Here is a 17,562-nt window from a genome sequence, read left to right as displayed (position 1 = left end):
CTGTCTTAGTTTCACAATTATTCCTCCCAAGCAAAAATAAAAAAAATCAATGGCTTTCAGAAATATACGCAAATTTAAACATGAATCTCGATTTAAATGCCAATTTTCAAGTAGTGTGTCAATGGCCTTAAGGCCTGCAAGCCACCGAATGAACTGTCTTAACATCATGATGATTCATCTCCAATATTAAAAGAATTCATCAAGAGGTTTAGGAAATAAAAAAAATTATTAAAAGTACTTTGACCAAAACTTTAAAGCATCGAATCCAAGGACATAGCAACGAGCAAGATGTCGTAAAATAAGGTGTCTTAGCGTCATAGTGATTGACACCACGTGTGTTAAGAATATATCAATCTTAGGAAATGAAATAATAAACTGTCGAAAACGCCACTACCACCGTTCGAAAAGTGACTGATGTGTCTCGCTTACCACTAACGTGGGCTCGACAAAAAGAAATACTTAATGTAACTGTTGCAGCGCTGAACTAATTATAAAAATCAAAAGATCATGATTTTGAAAACACCTATTATTATTATTATTATTAGTGTAACGTACAAAGGATCTCACTACCGATCGAATCAAACAACTATTTTCCAATAATACCGAGAAAGCTTACTCTTCCCTCTGTCTTGAGATATGAGCTACCTTTAGTTGATATTAATGACTGCTGTGAAAGATCCATCTTCATACACTAAAAACTTACATTTTACTCTTTAAAAGAATTTTAATGGTCGTATTTGTAGTTGAGAACAATATTTTCTTTTTAAAACAACATTCCCTGCAGAATTCAGAAGGTCATAGGTTTAACATAAAATAGTATAAATAATAATATTCTATTCAGTCACCTGACACTGCTCCGTTGTCAGTCGTGACGTATTTCTTTTAATTTTGTTCAAAGCAAAATACATTCTTCCACAGTACGGCCCTCAAAAGATGGCATATTTGTAAAAGATAAAAGCATTCAAACTGCATGGAAATAAAAAAGAAAAAAAAAACTTTTTAAAGAGTCTTCTTCAACATAGCTTCGTTATTAATAGATGCAATCAGTATAGCATACCCCAAAATAGTTATACTGATTAAATATGCTGGAAGGTTTACTATCTTATCAAGTCCTGGCCAAAATAATATCTGCTACCTGACCTTGGTAAGCTGTTGAACATGTTACAGTTCTTATCCTGGATTTACAGTCCCTTTAAATAAGATATGAATGACGACAACATGCAGAAAACTACCTAGGACAGTAAAAATTTTTTTTTATAAAAAGTCAGCTATTAGAATGTTAATTGACTATCCCGTAACGAATATCGCAAATGTAAACTGATAGTATAATCAAATATGCAGGTGAAACGTTTACCTGAGTGCATTTTAACAGGTGAAGTTTGCTCACAGGACAAGACCTTATCCAATCGTGGGGACCACCATGTCAATTGCAATTATATAACGTGAAAGTAAATTTCAAATCGGTACAACTCCAACATTTTTCTTGATTTTTAATGACATTTTCACAAGGTACTTAAATATTTTCTGTCAATTTCTATGATATTTTTCTTTAGAATAAAAAGTGCCAATTTCATTAATTCCGAGAGGTCAGTTGCCAACAAAATTAAGAACTTCATTCTACTTCCTCACAGCCAGGAAATGAATATTACACATACCTTCAAATTTTGTTCTCGCCCATCGTGTCATTCTTCCTGTGGACTTGGGTTTCAATTCTGTGACATCGGCTGACAAGCCCAGGTCTGATGTATGTCCTTCAAATGTCCTACAATCTGGAAAGGGAGGCCTACTTGTTACAAAACATTTTGGCTGCTGTCATGCCACTATTAAGTCTCATGATGTTTTAAGTTCGGTAGGCTGGGGTGAAGTGAGAACGGTCTTTCTTTCAAGATCAGTGCTATCTATCGACAGGAGATTGACTAGCGTTGTTTGAGACGCATTAACTTTGGATCTATAAGTTTTGCCTTCGCGAACAGAAAATCGTAACTTAACTGATTTATATATGCCCTGTTTATCATTAATTAATAATATTACTGCGGACAAATGCTGGTGTTTAGTTATCTAAAGATTACTTTAACAATATATCTTAATGAGTGCTAGACAATTTGCTTGTGCCGTTTTCAGAATCCCCTACCCACCCAGCCCCTCAAAATGAAGCAAAACCCAGCGTACCAACTGTGTTCGTACAATGATGTATTTCAACTGTATTTGACTTGGAAAAACTTGAGCACTGATACCGTCGCGCATGCTTTCTATCTTCTACCGATGTCACCTCAATACCTGTGCCATAATGACAAAATTCACTCATTAGCATACAATTATCTTTATTTGATAAAAGGAGTGTATGATCTTCAACCTATGCATATTTGATAAAATTTTTAAACTGGATACCAACTTTCCCCATACTTGTTTGAGCAATCTATGCGAAGTCTTGGGGGTGGGGTGGGGGGGCATATATTCAACTAAGAATAACACAAGCAAATGGACACAACACATTTTAAGCGATTTTACGTAACACGAAAACTGGTCCAAAAGAAAACCAATCTAGGCGAGACCTCATCGAAACGACAACTCACTAACATCAGTTGTTAGGAAGTAATAATATGTGAGCATAGTAAGAAGACGAAATGGAAAGAAATAAAGTAAAGTCCATAGATATTCTTGTAGCCACTGGTTTGTTGCTCAGTTGACGTTATCGACAGTAATAACAATGAAAAAGTAGATTGTTATTATTCACACGTACATCAAACAACATACCGGCTATATCATGGTCAGGAAACGGGATCTAAGTGTCAGGTGTCGAAGAGGCGTCGCTTTAATAAGTTTTCGTTAAGAACATTCGTCGTAGAGAAGAACTTTTTTCAATCTGGATGAAGTTTCATTACAATGTTTTGAAAAGTATCATTCCATGTATGATAATGTGATACGTATGACTACTTTTTCATCATGTAAAAACCGAAGCACTGCTGTCAATTGTACTATTCTTTTTAACACATTAACCCCAGGAGGTTTTTGTCCTTTTCGCCTGAAATTCGAGTAGGAAACACATTTTGAAAGCTATTTCTGAATAAATCCTAATAAATCAAATTCCCGGTGATTTTCCAATAACATAATGCATAGTTGTATTAGAAACATCGTTTTTCATTGGCTATTTGGCTCGCGCATGACAGAAGGGTAACAGTTGGAGTTCTTTTTTTTTTTTTTTTTTTGCTTAACGGACCCATTATTTTCGTATTGAGACCACTCGTTATTCCAAATGCCCCTCTTATCCTACATTTTGCAAAGGTTCATCTGTCTGTTTGCAGTTCAAACCAGTCTGCCTTAGATGTGAGACCAAAAAGTCTAAAATCCGGACAAAAAATCGGATTCCGACCACGGGCGAATTTTGGGTGGAAAAATAATCGGGTCCAAAAACGGTTTTTCCCTCTGTATTTTATAGTGCAACTAGAACGTCCAGATTATTTGGCATCATTGTAGAGCTACGTCTGTCTACCTTTCTATAATACCACCCACTTTAGTGTATCATGCTACAAAGCTCGGCAGTAGGATACTACCTCCTGCCACGTAAACTCGTCACCAGGGGTTAATGTGTTAATAAAAGGGTATGCTCAGATATAAATCGATATGCCAAAATTTTATCTTAGTCATATTAACACAACGAATTTTCAGTCAGACATTTCGTTGATTGAAGACTAAATTCAGATATGCTCTGGATTCAATAGTTAAGTGTGTGCTCGCTCTGCTCAGATGAGTGGTAGTTAGTATAAAAGACATTTATTAATATATTCAAGTGCACATTTATCAACACACAAATTTTGAACTTTTATTTCAGTAAATAAGATCATGCAGTTGCAATGCACCAAATCACAATAAATCCCTTTAATATCAAACAAAAGATATTATGTAAAACAAATATTCTTTTTGACCATCAGTCTGTCTCAGATTCAACAACTCTAGCAAACGACGCAAAAAGCAATATCTATCAATATGTTGTTTTTTTCATTGGTCAGTTCTGGGTTCATTTCATGGAATACAGCATCCTTCTTTGATGTAATGAGCATCTCACATGACAGAGACAGACAGACAGACATACAGAGATGGTGATATGACCACATTTTTATCCACATTATAACTATCTAGGAAAAGGTACTTGCATAATATGCAAGATGTATCAATAGTTTGTCTTTCATCTACGTGTTGTATATGGATCATAGTGAACCATCAGAACTCATGGAAATTTCTTAAAATATTCCATTGGAAGTTTACGGTTTGAATCTCAGAAGTGGAACTTTGTCTTCCCTTGGACATACGATACATACAAAAAGTATGTCTTAAATCGACAAACTGATACGAAGTATATATGAAGTCATCAAGTTTGCTTCGGTTAAAGTAAGATTTGTTAAGGAGTTCTAATGTTAATGACGAAACAAGATACACCCTCCCCCAACAAAAAACAACATAGTATATCGCCCATCTGACTTACATATCTTAATAGTTGGCTCTTTCACAAAGCAGATTTGTGTGGTGTTGCAATAACAGAAGCCAATGTAAAATATCTCTCGAGTCTTTATATCAAGTCGATTGCACTTATTTTGCAGACCTCTAATTTAAAGAAAGTATTTCCAAAACTTAAGTCGTAACATGCATATATGTCACCTATAACTGAAATGATCCAACGTATGTGTGACAATTTATCGAATTCTGTTGAGAAATTATAATCTCTAGAACAGTACAAAGCTCAGCTAATCTGATTAAATCAACTCACAAATATGTACAGATCTCACTATTATAAAACTTGAACAAGACCATGATGATATAAATTTACGTATCAAGTTGTAGAAAATTTCGACCAGAACTTGGTCTCCAGAGTGATAACAAGTTCAGACAAATCAGTACAAGATGTACCTCTTAAAATGGCATAAATCCAACTCGGAATAAAACCTAACAGCTTGATGATACAAGCCTCTTCGCAAATGTTGATGAAAATCCTATAATAAAAATACCGCTTCTGAAGTGGTTAAAAAAGCCAGTCAGATACAATATTGCATGCATATATCTCGCTGATAATTAAACTATATATCTTGATATTAGCCAATTTTCAGGTCTGATCTAAATCGCGTCAGAAATACGTGTCTTTTGAGTGGTAATAACTAATAAGCTCAGTCGAACTGGAGAAAGACGCGTAAATCTCATTGAAATTCATATTACTTCTGATCATAGTGTCTAAAGTGAGAAGAAAATACTGGCCGCTTTTCGGACAAAACTTATTTTGCAGTAGTTATTTTTCACTTTGCTTGTAATCCTTGTAAAAGTTAAACTTTTAATCGGCACCATACAGCTAGTATCATACTGACGTATCGTTAAAAAAAAAAAAAACAGACAGATGTACATGATGTGACAGGGTATAAAAAAGAACATTATTTTCCAGAGCATTAAAGTCGAGCTACTGTATTTGAGCTGAAAAAAAAACCCACCAGATAACCAGAATCAGTGCAATATGTATATTCGACGGCAAATCAGCACAATGGTGTTTAGAAGGTGCCAATAAAGATAAAGTTCGAAAAATCAGTTTTCTGGCGAGAGAGCGCTTCTCGTCACGGAGCATTCCCTCACCAAATTTTTCAATTCTATGTATAATATTATTTCTTAGAAATGTATGCCCACAACGGATTTGGCCGTGAACTAAACTCAAAAAGTAACAATCAATAAAATATGAAATGTATGTTAGAGTGACCTTCTTTTCTTGTAAGGGTGTGGTACTAACAGAAATACCGGAAATTCTCGAATGCTGTGAGTCTAGTATAAAACAGAGCTCGAAAGATAAACAAAAACTTTAACCAAAACCAATGAAGCGTTAAATATTGGTCACATTTACCTACTTGTGTGATGAGGGACTAATACTAGTGAAGATGCACAATCTCATCAAGTTTCCTTATTTTAGGTATAAAAATGTGCATGTATAGTGTGCGGCAAACCTGAGCTAAACGCAAATACCCAACCAAGGAGGTACAACAGGTGTAGATTATCTACAAAGTCAGTTCCGTTAGCCCCTTACAGTAGGAGAAAGTGCTTTGAAACCTACTCTAAGCTGGTGCCTAGGACCTATGAACAAAAAAATGTTTGAGGTGCAGTGGTGTTATATATGCCAACACCGTCGCCGGGCTTAGTCCTATAGCTAACAAGACACCAAAACAAATACTTTATCTCAACTCCTGAAGATGAAAAATGACGATTAGGGTGAAATTACTGAATAAGTTTTAGATTATTTTAACATCTCTTTACAATTCAATCACAATCATAGCCTTGTATTCCATTTAAGTAGCTTATTCATTTCAGAGAATGATTCTTTCTACAACTTATCCACTGCTGTCAGTGAAGAAAATCTTTGAACGAAGTTCTTAACACTCACGAAGCTTCACAATAGGGATAATACACCTCCTGTATCTAGCATCTTTAAGATTAGACTGGAAATTATTTAATGGTAAGCAAGTGTATTTTGGACCCTGATTCCACGTTTTGCAGACATTTAAACCGATCGTCCATTAAAGAAAATTTGCCTGACTTATTCCTATACAGAATGAAGCAGTTGCCCAAATTCCCTTTGTCAATCATCACCAGATATCTATTTTCTACTGCCGAATTGGCTAAAAAGTGCTCAATCTTCCATATGCTATCACTGGTAACATTTGTCAAAATCTGCATCGTATGTTGCTTGATAACATCTACATCACATTGGTTATCAGGAAGCCCCATGCGATAGACTGCACTTTCTTCCAAATGATGCCATTCTTGGTATGCCTGAAGGAATTGGTAAGGATCTTTGCTCGGTGGAAATTTCCAGAACTGTTTTACCTCCATACTTTGGTTTTCAATGAGATTACGCACATGGGTGATATGGTTGACAATATGTCTTATAGACAGCGTGCAGTGGGAAAGAGTTCGAAAACATCCAAGTTGCATGTAAAGTTGCTTCAGTTTCTTTGACTGGCTGAGGCTCATGTGCTTCTGAATAAAGTTTGTGCATTGCTCTCTGTCCCGTTCTGCGTATTTGTAAAGATAATAACCTTGATGGAAAGCTGACTGAATCTTTTTTAACTTTCTACACCCAGCATGACATATGCTAACTAAATATTCCAATTTCTCTTCAAGAGACCATAAGTTTTGAGCAGATTGAAAATAGTTCCAATCATCACTTGGACTGAAATCCAACGAACGTTCAAGTCTGTTTAAGCTCAGTAACTCACAGAAAGTTCGTGCTCCATCGTCCCTTTCAAATTCAAGAAAGCCATCAAGATAAAGAACACCATTAGCGTCAACGTTTTGGTGCTGATTAGGTAAAGTATATGGCACCATGCTGTGCATATGAGAATGCGTCCTTGCCGCGGGATCAAGTACAAGTACCAACTCCTGATTTCTACTGGGATGATCAACGCCTTTGTAGAAAGAAGGTTGTCTGGACAATTTAGATGAAATCCTGGCTTGATTTTCTCTGCACATCATCTTCTCTGAAAACAAGGATGCTTACACTAAAATAAAGTTGTTACATAATAAAACTTTTCACTACAATTTCACATTGTATAGAAGTAGAAATATTAAATTTATATGGCAGGAAGAAATAAAATCACCAACTAATTAGATCTTAGTTATCGACTGAAAATATTCTACTATCTAACTGAATGTACTGCTGTTCCCACCGCTTCAATCCAAACGCTGCAAAATATCTTTGACCTCCTCCCAAAGAATGTAGCATGCATGTTTGTGACAAATTTTATCTACACAGACCTATTTGGTGGCATAGTAACCCGTGAAAAATATACGAAAACATAAGTCATTATTGCAAATTTTGTCAGAGAAGATTCAAGCACCCGATATGTGTAGAGTCTCTTCAACGAAAGAAATGGATAATTCTTCTCACCTATGGACAGGCTACATATCATTTTTGGGTGTTGTTGTGGTAGTAGTGAAGAAACAGATAATAGTAAAACACACACACAAACACAAACATACACAAGCTGTTTAAATACTTGTTGTTATTCTAATAGGGTTTTAACGCCAACTTTCAGCACATGATAAGTTATACTTGGCGGCCATTATTAATGGTGGAGGAAGAACCCGGGAAAACCCCAGAAAGAACCACCGACCCACGAAAAGCTACCGGCAAGCTTTCTCACATATCCACATTGGCCGAGCCCGAGACTCGAACCCACGCAGACAGAGGTGAGATGGCAGTGATCCGTGACGGAGAGCGCTTTAGACCACTCGGCCACTCGTGCACAATATTCACAGCAATAAAGCTGTTGTATCCCAGACCAGGTGTGACTCCGCAAATTGCTGAATTATATATTGTATCATTCGGACTCGTGATGTTGATTGATACATCAGAATTTACAAACTACGAAATTACACTTTACTCATCCGAGATAATAATCAGTTTTTTATATTGTCAATATGAACTAATGCGTACAATAATTACACAGATTATTCTTCGCTTAAATAAAAGATCATAGATGACATTAATGTGTACTAGGAAAATTTTCTTTACCAATCATATGTTGACTAATGTTGCATTGTTGTCGTTGGCAACATTCGTACAAATGTTTGTAACAGAACACACAGCTGAAACAGTGAAGAGTTTTCAAAGCAACTTATTGTAACAAGGTGATAAGCGACTCCATTTAAACAAAGGAAACACTTGATTCCATTTTGTTATTACAATACCAAGGAGGAAAGTCAAGCTGTTTTTCAAACATTTTTAAGAAAAAGGCTATATATTTTTCTTGATTATCTAAGGAATCCTTTTGCTAATATTTTTCTAACATTAGTTTTGCAGGTAACATTAAAAATCGAAAGTTCTTTTGTTCTTTTGTAAAAAATATAAATCATGGGTTGCCCCACAGTAATATGGGGCTTGAAAATCACGGAAGTGTACTCCATTGAAAGCAATACCATATTTTAACGAGGTATGCTACAAGCAAGGATGTGTCATAACAGGGTGTGACCGTATATAAAACTAATAAACGAACTAGTATAGCATCTATCAAACCGTCGTATTCATTAACTGCTCTTATTACAGAAGAGCCAAAAGACAACGAAATAAGTCGATAATACACAATTTAATTTAGCCAATTTAAAGGGCTATATGACTATACTCATAGGAGCAACAGAAGCTAAGCAAATGAAACACATTCAAATCGTTCAATTAATATCCAGTGATATTATATAGCAAACTGAATGGGTTTCATGACCATAACATTGCTACAAATGGGACACATTATGAAGACGGGGCTTCAAGTGAACTACGGCGAAGTACGTGCAAATATATATAGAGTGTTAAATGGTTTCATGCGATTTTGCACAAGCCGTTCAAACTCATTTAATTTATTTCAATCATAAACATTATCCTGTAAATTTGCATATAAATTCCGTTTGTGTTCCAAAAAGGGTGCAACCTGTAATATATGAATTTACAATTAAGACCTTTACACAAATTTTAAACAATTTTTATGATTTTGGATTGTTTCAGTAACTTTCAAAATTTACTGTCAAATTGCAGAAAAAATGAAAGTGATTTCGAGATTGTAGATTAACTACCTTTGTAAAAATGTGATACAATCTGGACTGATCAAATGGTATACAAAAGATGTTGGCAATAGAAGCTCTAAGGAAGTTTAAACAGCCATCAACGACACAGAGGTAAGGATAACATCAATTGATATTCTTATGTAGTAATTTAATATGCTACTGTAAACTAAGCACTTCCAAGGAAAAGGAATCAGGAACAATTTGGAATCAACATGTTTTGTGGACCGTATTTTATGAAACGGCAACCTTTGCAAAGGTACTCATATACACACAACAGAAACATCTAGAACGTATATCACTTGTAGGAGAATATGTAGTACGAAAGCGAAAAATAATTTATTATAGTGACACAATAGAAAATTATAAAATGTTCACATCAGTATGCTAATAATATGATGTGTGTAATAAGCAATTGACACAATAGACCTACAAGTCACTTTAAAGAAAACATTAAGTAATGCATAGCCACACCACGAATCGGTACAACAGCCCAAGACATATAACTGCAATTAGTAGGGTAGATATAGACAAAGACAATACACACTATTTATATAAAAAAGTCGGTATTTCCAAAATAAGAAAATCTGAATTTTTTTTAAAATCTGAGAGAAATAAAACACTGTAACACAGGTACTTTATATTGTTTTGATAATATTTCTTTGAAAATATGACAGTGAAAGTCAAGTTCTACAACATATTTTTAAAAATAATCACTAAGAAAGATGAGACGCGTAGTTTCAGCGAATCGGATGTAGGCTCTCAAGATGATTTAGTTTTCATATTTAACATAATTTATCCCCTTGAAGTCTCCTTGTATGCGTGTTAATTCACGCATATAGAGCAAGTAAAATTTCGCTGACACCCTGCATCACCATGCTTCACATTATACCAATACTGATGTTTGCCTGTTCTGTATAAGTGGGTTCTTTTGTAGTTTTGGTTTCAAAGAACAAAAAGTACATCATCGATGCATCTAATAGTCATCCTTCAACACCTACTTAAATGTCGATCACAGTAATCCTTAAACGGCAACACATTTTTTAACAGTAATCCTCCAAGTAATATGCAAGTATAATTCACAGTAATTCTTCAGGTTATTAATGGAGTGCCTAAATGGAAATGGTGACACAATCTTAACTGTTCTCCACAAGAACAGTACCTAATCCAGGGGTTAGCATGGTTCAGTCAAAACATCCCTTTTCTTTCCAGATGAAATAATCAACTTTTCACCGAAAAAGGAGAGAACTGACCGTTTTCAGCAAAACAAACAACCTTCTTACATCGAACCCATCCCATTTTAAAGATACTGCCTTGGGGGAACAATATACTTTTTGTTAGGATCACACTAAACTGGACGCGGTGCTTCTACTTGATTCTCAGCAAGTGCACTTTAACACATGCGTCCGCATTTTGAAGGCACTGCAACCTACTGTCCTCCAAAGAAAATTTGCCTGTTTCATCCCTATGCAGCAAAATGCAGTTGCCTGAGCTTCCTTTGTCAAACATTAACACATATCTATTCTCCTCTGCAGAACTGTTCAGAAAGTGTTGTAGCTGCCATATGCTATCTTTCGTTACATCCTTCATAATCCCTTGTGTGTGTTGTTCAATCACACTGGCGCTACAGTTGTTGTCTGGGAGACCCAACTGATAGACAGCACTCTCCTTCAAGTTGTACCACTCTTCATAGGCCTTCAGGAACTGATACGGATCTCTGTTTGGCGGAAACATCAAGAACTGTATTTCCTCCTGACTTTGGCCTTTAATGAGATTACGAACATGGGCAATTCGATTGATCATGTGTCTCAAGGATACGGTGCAGTGGGCGAGAGTTCGGTAGTTTCCTAAATCCAGGTACAGCTGTCTGTATTTCCTGGAATGGCTCAAGCTCATGTGTTCCTGTATAACATTAAAACACTCGATTCTGTCCAATTCATAATATTTACACATGTAATAGCCTAAATGAAACGCTGCCTGAATCTTTATAATAGGTTTTTCAAATCTGCTGTGAGAAATACTGCAAAAATATTCTAACTTTTCCTTCAGGGACCAAGTATTCTGAGCAGTGTAAAAATATGTCCAGTCAACTCGACCGAAATCTAGCGAGTTCTTGATTTGGTTAAAGCTAATCAACTCGTAAGAACTTCTCAAAGGTCTTTCCTCCGGATCAACGATATCACAATCACTAATTGATGCTTCCAAGTTGATACTAGAGATTGGGCGGTGACTAGTTCCCAAAAATGACGTCAAAATATCCATGCGAGTAATATTACTTGTTGGAGGAACAAATCTGGGTGACAAACTCTGATTTCTCGATGGCTGCTTATTTCCTCTGTAGAGCTGAAGATAATGGGACTTGCTACACAACATGTCACCTCGGACTTTTCTCTGCATTGTGCCCTCTGAAAACAAGGAGCCTTAGATAGATCAAGCAGTTACAGAGTTAAACAAATGTAGATTTTGTACGGAAGATGAAGATTTCACGCAAATGTACGGTCCAGAGACTAACGAACAATTTGCAAAGTACCAGTCTATGAAAACCAAAAACACAATGCCACAGAAATATTTCCATGCAATCTTTTTGAAAGCAAAACAAGCAAAACGCAATGAAAGTCGGTGATGAGTGAATGCATGTCGTTAGAGACCTGATCCTAATTTGAAGAAGCAATTTTTCACATGTAAACATTCATTCATTTTTTTTAAGAGGAAGCACGTTTCTTAATAATGGAAACAACTAGCGTTTGACAGACATAACAATACAACCTACAATCTACAATTATTGCAATTGACAGTTAGAACTGTTATAAAAAACAAACCAAATAAAAAAGACCAAATTCCAACACTCTGTTTGTTTCTCAGTTATTTTAAGAAAAGCCTGGGTAATTTAATCATATGGAAGGAAATATAAAAAGTCTGTCCAAAATCTCTATTTATGTCGAAAGGCATCTTGATGATCTGTGACATAGTTTTGATTGCACGTTATTTTATAATGCTTTAAAATTCTACACTACAAGTTCACATGTTAGTTACAATTGATCAAATTGTAAAATCCGAGTTGACAATGACAATTATCCATATTATTTGTTCTCACCTAGGTAAAATGAAGTTCTTATTTTATGTCAAAATATGGTCAAGTTTGTTTGTAACCTGGTGTCTTGCAATGTTGGCGCACGTTTTCTTTTTCAATGATTTGGATACACACACGAAAAATTAAACAATATGATTCTCCTTAAGACCATAAGAAATCAATGTAATGCTTTTCACTGATTAGAAGAAAAAAATCAAGGAGAACATATAACAAACCTGTCTTTAATATTCACTTTATGGGGCACAAAATTTAAAAAAAGAAAATAAAAATCTACATTGAATTGGTTCAGTTAGAAACAAAGCAATTTACTCTGGGTGGGTGGGTGGGTGAGCTTTTTTTTTTTTTTACTTAAAAATGTTTTTTATGTTGTTTTTTTTTTTTTGTATTCACATCGCTGACTGTTTGTGAAAGTGGATCGTGTGAATAGTCTAAAACCGTTAAATGTCTTGAGTGTGTCGTGTTTAAGAAAACTCACTCTCAGGATTTGCAGCAGTATTGGGAATGTTTCACAAAGTAACTATAGGTTTGTATCGAGTTATTTTCTTGTCAAAAAACAACAACAATCCTTTATATGAATATACATAAGCAATTTCATTGTTTATTGTGAGACAAGTTTAATCGATTTCCATAACGAAAACATTTCCATTTCCAAAATTAAAATACGCGAATTTGAGCACACTCATATTACAATAAACATCATAAACATACTAAATTTAACTGAACCAATTCAGGTAGGTCCGCAATCTTTCATGGCCCATGGCCTTTAATAACTGATTAATTCACATATCTTCAACTCTGAACATGTGTCGACTACAATCAAGTTCTATTTTATATGTCTGCCATTAGACAGAGCATATCATGCGTTGACTTTCGCTTCCAGTTCGTTTGCTTTTGGCATGCACAGAACAATTTTAGTTCTTGTCCACAAACCTTCACCAAACTTGAAAGGTGTTCGCGATTAAGGTGATGAGGGAACCCATTTATTTCAGGGGTGATAAAGATTAAAGGTCAAGTATTCGTGCAATAGTTTTAGTCATATGTGATATGCATACGTTGTCATTAAACAGGGAACTGATTACACTCGTGTACTAGAGGGAAAATGTTTCCGGCAGTAAGTACTTGACCAAAATGTGTGCCTGGCTGCATAATGGGCAGGTAAGGGACTAATTGATTCTGGGGGTAGAAATGTACAAGTCAATTTCAGAGAGTCAAATAATATTTTGTTATTCTTTCACAAATTAACTTTAGCTATAGACCATATGCTATAACAAATTTATGACCTGCATGTTTGGCGAGATAAGAACATAATATCTTTCGACTTTTGTGTCCAATGGTTAAAAGTAAAGATTACCTAGGTACATCAATGGAAAACGGTTTACGGAAAATAATTTTAATTATCCACAATACAATGGCCCCGATATCTGCCGATGGCTCTCTGATACGGGATGGATGTACGCATAGGTATACAATGGGTTTAGCATGCATATGTATGTGCATATATGTGCAATGGGTTTAACGGCAGGTCAGTTAGACACTAGCAATATGATGTCAATGAAAACTAAAAAAAGATTAAGATAAACAACTTCAAATAAAAATGACATATGGGGGTGAATAAAGCAACATATGTGGATTTAAACCGCTTCGATAATCTTTTTAAACATAAAAATAACATGCTTACTGTCACTTAATTATAACAAGTATTTTTGCCTTCATGAATAAAAAGATAATATATGAAGCCGTCAGAAAAGAGCAAATGCTAGCCGCCATTTCTTTAAATACTGAATGAAAATTCTGCATTTGCACACAATCACAATGATAAATGATGGCTATGAACCATGAGAAGGACAACCAAGTACTCCATGTAGGTCACAGCTACTTTTCGTTAGTTTGGCGATGCTCTATTTCTAAGAATAAATGCTTATATCCAGATCGACTGTACCAACAATAAATTCCGAAGAACTCTCTAATCATCCAGGGTGAAAACAGCATATATTTGCTTTAGTGTACAATTTAGGTCAATGTGATCTAATTTTCATATCGCGGCATAGTACTCCACCGGGTGCATACACTTACAGTTTAACGACTGTTCAGTCAACTGGGTCAGCCAAAATTACAAGAAACATATAAAAATGAAAATGATCACTATTGAGACAAAAGTTGGTCACTGTGACAAATTACTGGTATAGTGGCGAGGTACTCTTCTGGATGCACGCACAGATCTATTTTCACGCCTCTTCAATCAACAGTGTCCCGGAAGCTGACATGATTTTAAATCAAAGAATCCTCCATGATAAGGATCTGTCCGTCAGAAGAGCGTAGTGGAAAGTATAAAACGAGATGAATAATGTTCAACAGCGTACACATTTTGTACTAAATAATGCCTAAATCATAAAACATATTCATAACATTTGCCTAGTTACCAAGAATGACTAAAACCAGAGCAGAAATAAGGTCTCTACTATGGTATCAAGTTCATCCAATCAGATGCAAGGTGACATCATTAATAAGAAAAGATCGCGCTCACAATAAAACATGAATACAACATAGTGTCGCTAAATTGTTGCCATTTTCAGAGGATCAGGTAAAGATCATTTCATTAATATGCGTGAGTCCTGTTCATATATGTATTTACTCGAGATCTCAATGACTTAAATATCATTGCATTTATCAAGCTTAGTCAAATTCATAACAGAAAAAAAGGGCCCAATGTTGGCAAAAGTCCAGCCAATTAATTGCATGAAGATAGCCTGGTTAATATCCATAGGTCTCGCTTATTATCAAATTCTTGTGAGTAATTGATAATGTAGGACGCATCTTATAAAAACTGGAACAGAAGTGCAGCTTTCAAAGTGATATCACGCTCAGTCAATCAGATGAAGATCACCTCCTTAGTCTGCATGGATCTCATTTATTATCGAACTCATCTGAGAGATTGACGATACAAGCCTTTATTTCAGATGTTTATTTAAATCGGATGAGAAATAAGGCTTCTTCAAGAGGCAGCAAGATCAGCCAATCAGATAGAAATCAGCTTATCGTTATAATAGTTTTGCTCAAAGCCGATATCATCCAAGATCTTAATTATATCAACATGTATTTCAAGTTACATCAAAATAGGATCATAGTTTTCAGGATGACACAAACTCTGTATATCTGATGCTGTATCATTTTAGTATGCAAGGATCTCATTCATTATTAACTTGCACGAGATTTTAATTACATAAGCCAACATGTCAAGTCTAATCACAATCAGATAATAAGGCTCCCTAAGTTATCAAGCTCAGCCAATATGATGCACGAACACCTCATCCATTTTGTGCAAACCTCGTTCGTTATCGATCTTTTCTATAATCAGAACGGCAAGCACCCACACGCCAAGTTTGAACAAAATCGAGCCAGAAATGTGGTTTTCATGGAGATGACAATCTCAGCCAATCAGACGCAACCGCAACTCCTGAATATGCGTGGATCTCGCTCACTCAAATGAGAGAAAATTCTCAAGCGCAATTAACGTCAACAGCTAAATATCACTGTCGAGAATATAAAATGTCATGTCTCTTTCAGAATTTTTACATAGAAAAATAAACAAAAATTCACATGTTATGACCATTTTCCCGGCATCATCTTGTCTGGCTAGGAAATGAAAATTAGTATTGCCTCCTGTGATTATTTATCGAGTCAGAGATCTTTTGATGATGTAGATCAAACTCATTATCGAACTCGTCTGATATCTCGACAATATAAGCTCATATCAGAAGTTTAATACAAATGAAATCAGAAATGTGCCCCGCACACTGGTAACAAATCATTAGACACACCACATATAAACGACGGGTCGATACGGTAAGCTCACTGAACGGTATGATCAGGAAGCGAATGGTAATGAATAATGCTGGAGATTTCAATCAAAGCCTTATTAAACAAGAAACCCTCATTTTACTGACCTATATTTTATCTGCCAAGTTAAGAACCCAAAAAAATAAAAAATAATAATCACCACCCCAACCCAAAAAAAACAAAACCAAAAGTCAAGCAAATATTAGGCCTCATTCAAAACAATTTAAGCTTTGGCTTTGATCGAGTTTGTGGACTGGCGTAAGAAAATTCATGCACATGGATGACAAAGTGATCGTTATGGTGTAAACTTCAGATGCAGATACTGGGTTGACTGAGAATCTGGTTATGACACTGCAAAAAGATGACAATGAAAGCTGGAAATAAAAACTTGTCTGAGCAGTATCCCCTTCCTTAACCAAGATATAGGTGTAGTGATCGACAAACTAACAGTTTGGTGATCTAATTTCCAGGGTCAATTTTTATCTCGAATATGTACGAAAGTACTAAATACAGTAAGCCTTTAAAAAATATGTGAAAGAGCCTATCAAAGGTATGATGGAGTTATTATATATTTAGATTATTATATGGTTGTATCAATACTGATCAAAATGAATGTGTGCAATTTATTTGTTGAAGTGAATGCATGGATGTCAGGGATAACTAATTATTGGTGGAATAAAAGTCTATCACAACGGTGGTCTTGGCCGTCTATCTGCATACGGGTAACTAAAAATAGTTCCAATATTACACATTTGGATCGCCCATTCATCGACCTAACTGGTGTGCCAATTTGTATTTCTAAGTATAATACCGCACGATCAACCAATTCATTCCTAATATTCGTGTAAACACGTAATTCCACAGTACAATAAGACTGTTGGCAAGTCCGCCATTTTTAACTTAATATCAAGCAAGACTTGCCGCACATAAATGACAAATACTTCTGTAAACAGATATTACAAAAAAAAAGGATATTGCATAGCGATCATTTTGAAAATGGTTCCAAAATTCATCACCAACCTGCTCCAAAGCTAAAAATCTTATAAAGAAATCGGTAT

The 17,562-nt window shown here is 35.4% G+C and overlaps 1 protein-coding gene across 13 annotated transcripts in view; it reads right to left on the bottom strand.

Annotated features, from left to right (window-relative positions):
- The window catches only part of LOC149775642 (uncharacterized), a 176,937-nt gene that overhangs the window by 79,317 nt on the left and 80,058 nt on the right, over positions 1–17,562 (bottom strand). For 2 of the 13 annotated variants that reach the window (XM_089943198.1, XM_089943199.1), the window contains one exon: positions 10,126–11,981. The exons of 9 other annotated variants lie outside the window; for them this stretch is intronic. In XM_089943198.1, the coding sequence (XP_089799324.1) occupies positions 10,945–11,981 (1,037 nt within the window). In that variant the 3' untranslated portion in view covers positions 10,126–10,944. Of the gene's footprint in view, positions 1–1,655; positions 1,770–5,102; positions 7,503–10,125; positions 11,982–17,562 lie in introns of those variants that run through there. 2 more of the 13 variants (XM_089943201.1, XM_089943200.1) reach the window with 2 other exon arrangements.

This window comes from Sinohyriopsis cumingii, chromosome 19 (genome assembly GCF_028554795.1).
Source record: "Sinohyriopsis cumingii isolate HCF-2022 chromosome 19, ASM2855479v2, whole genome shotgun sequence".
Lineage (NCBI taxonomy): Eukaryota > Metazoa > Mollusca > Bivalvia > Unionida > Unionidae > Sinohyriopsis > Sinohyriopsis cumingii.
The sequence above is the reverse complement of the archived record's forward strand: the minus strand, read 5'-3'. Positions and strand labels throughout refer to the sequence as shown.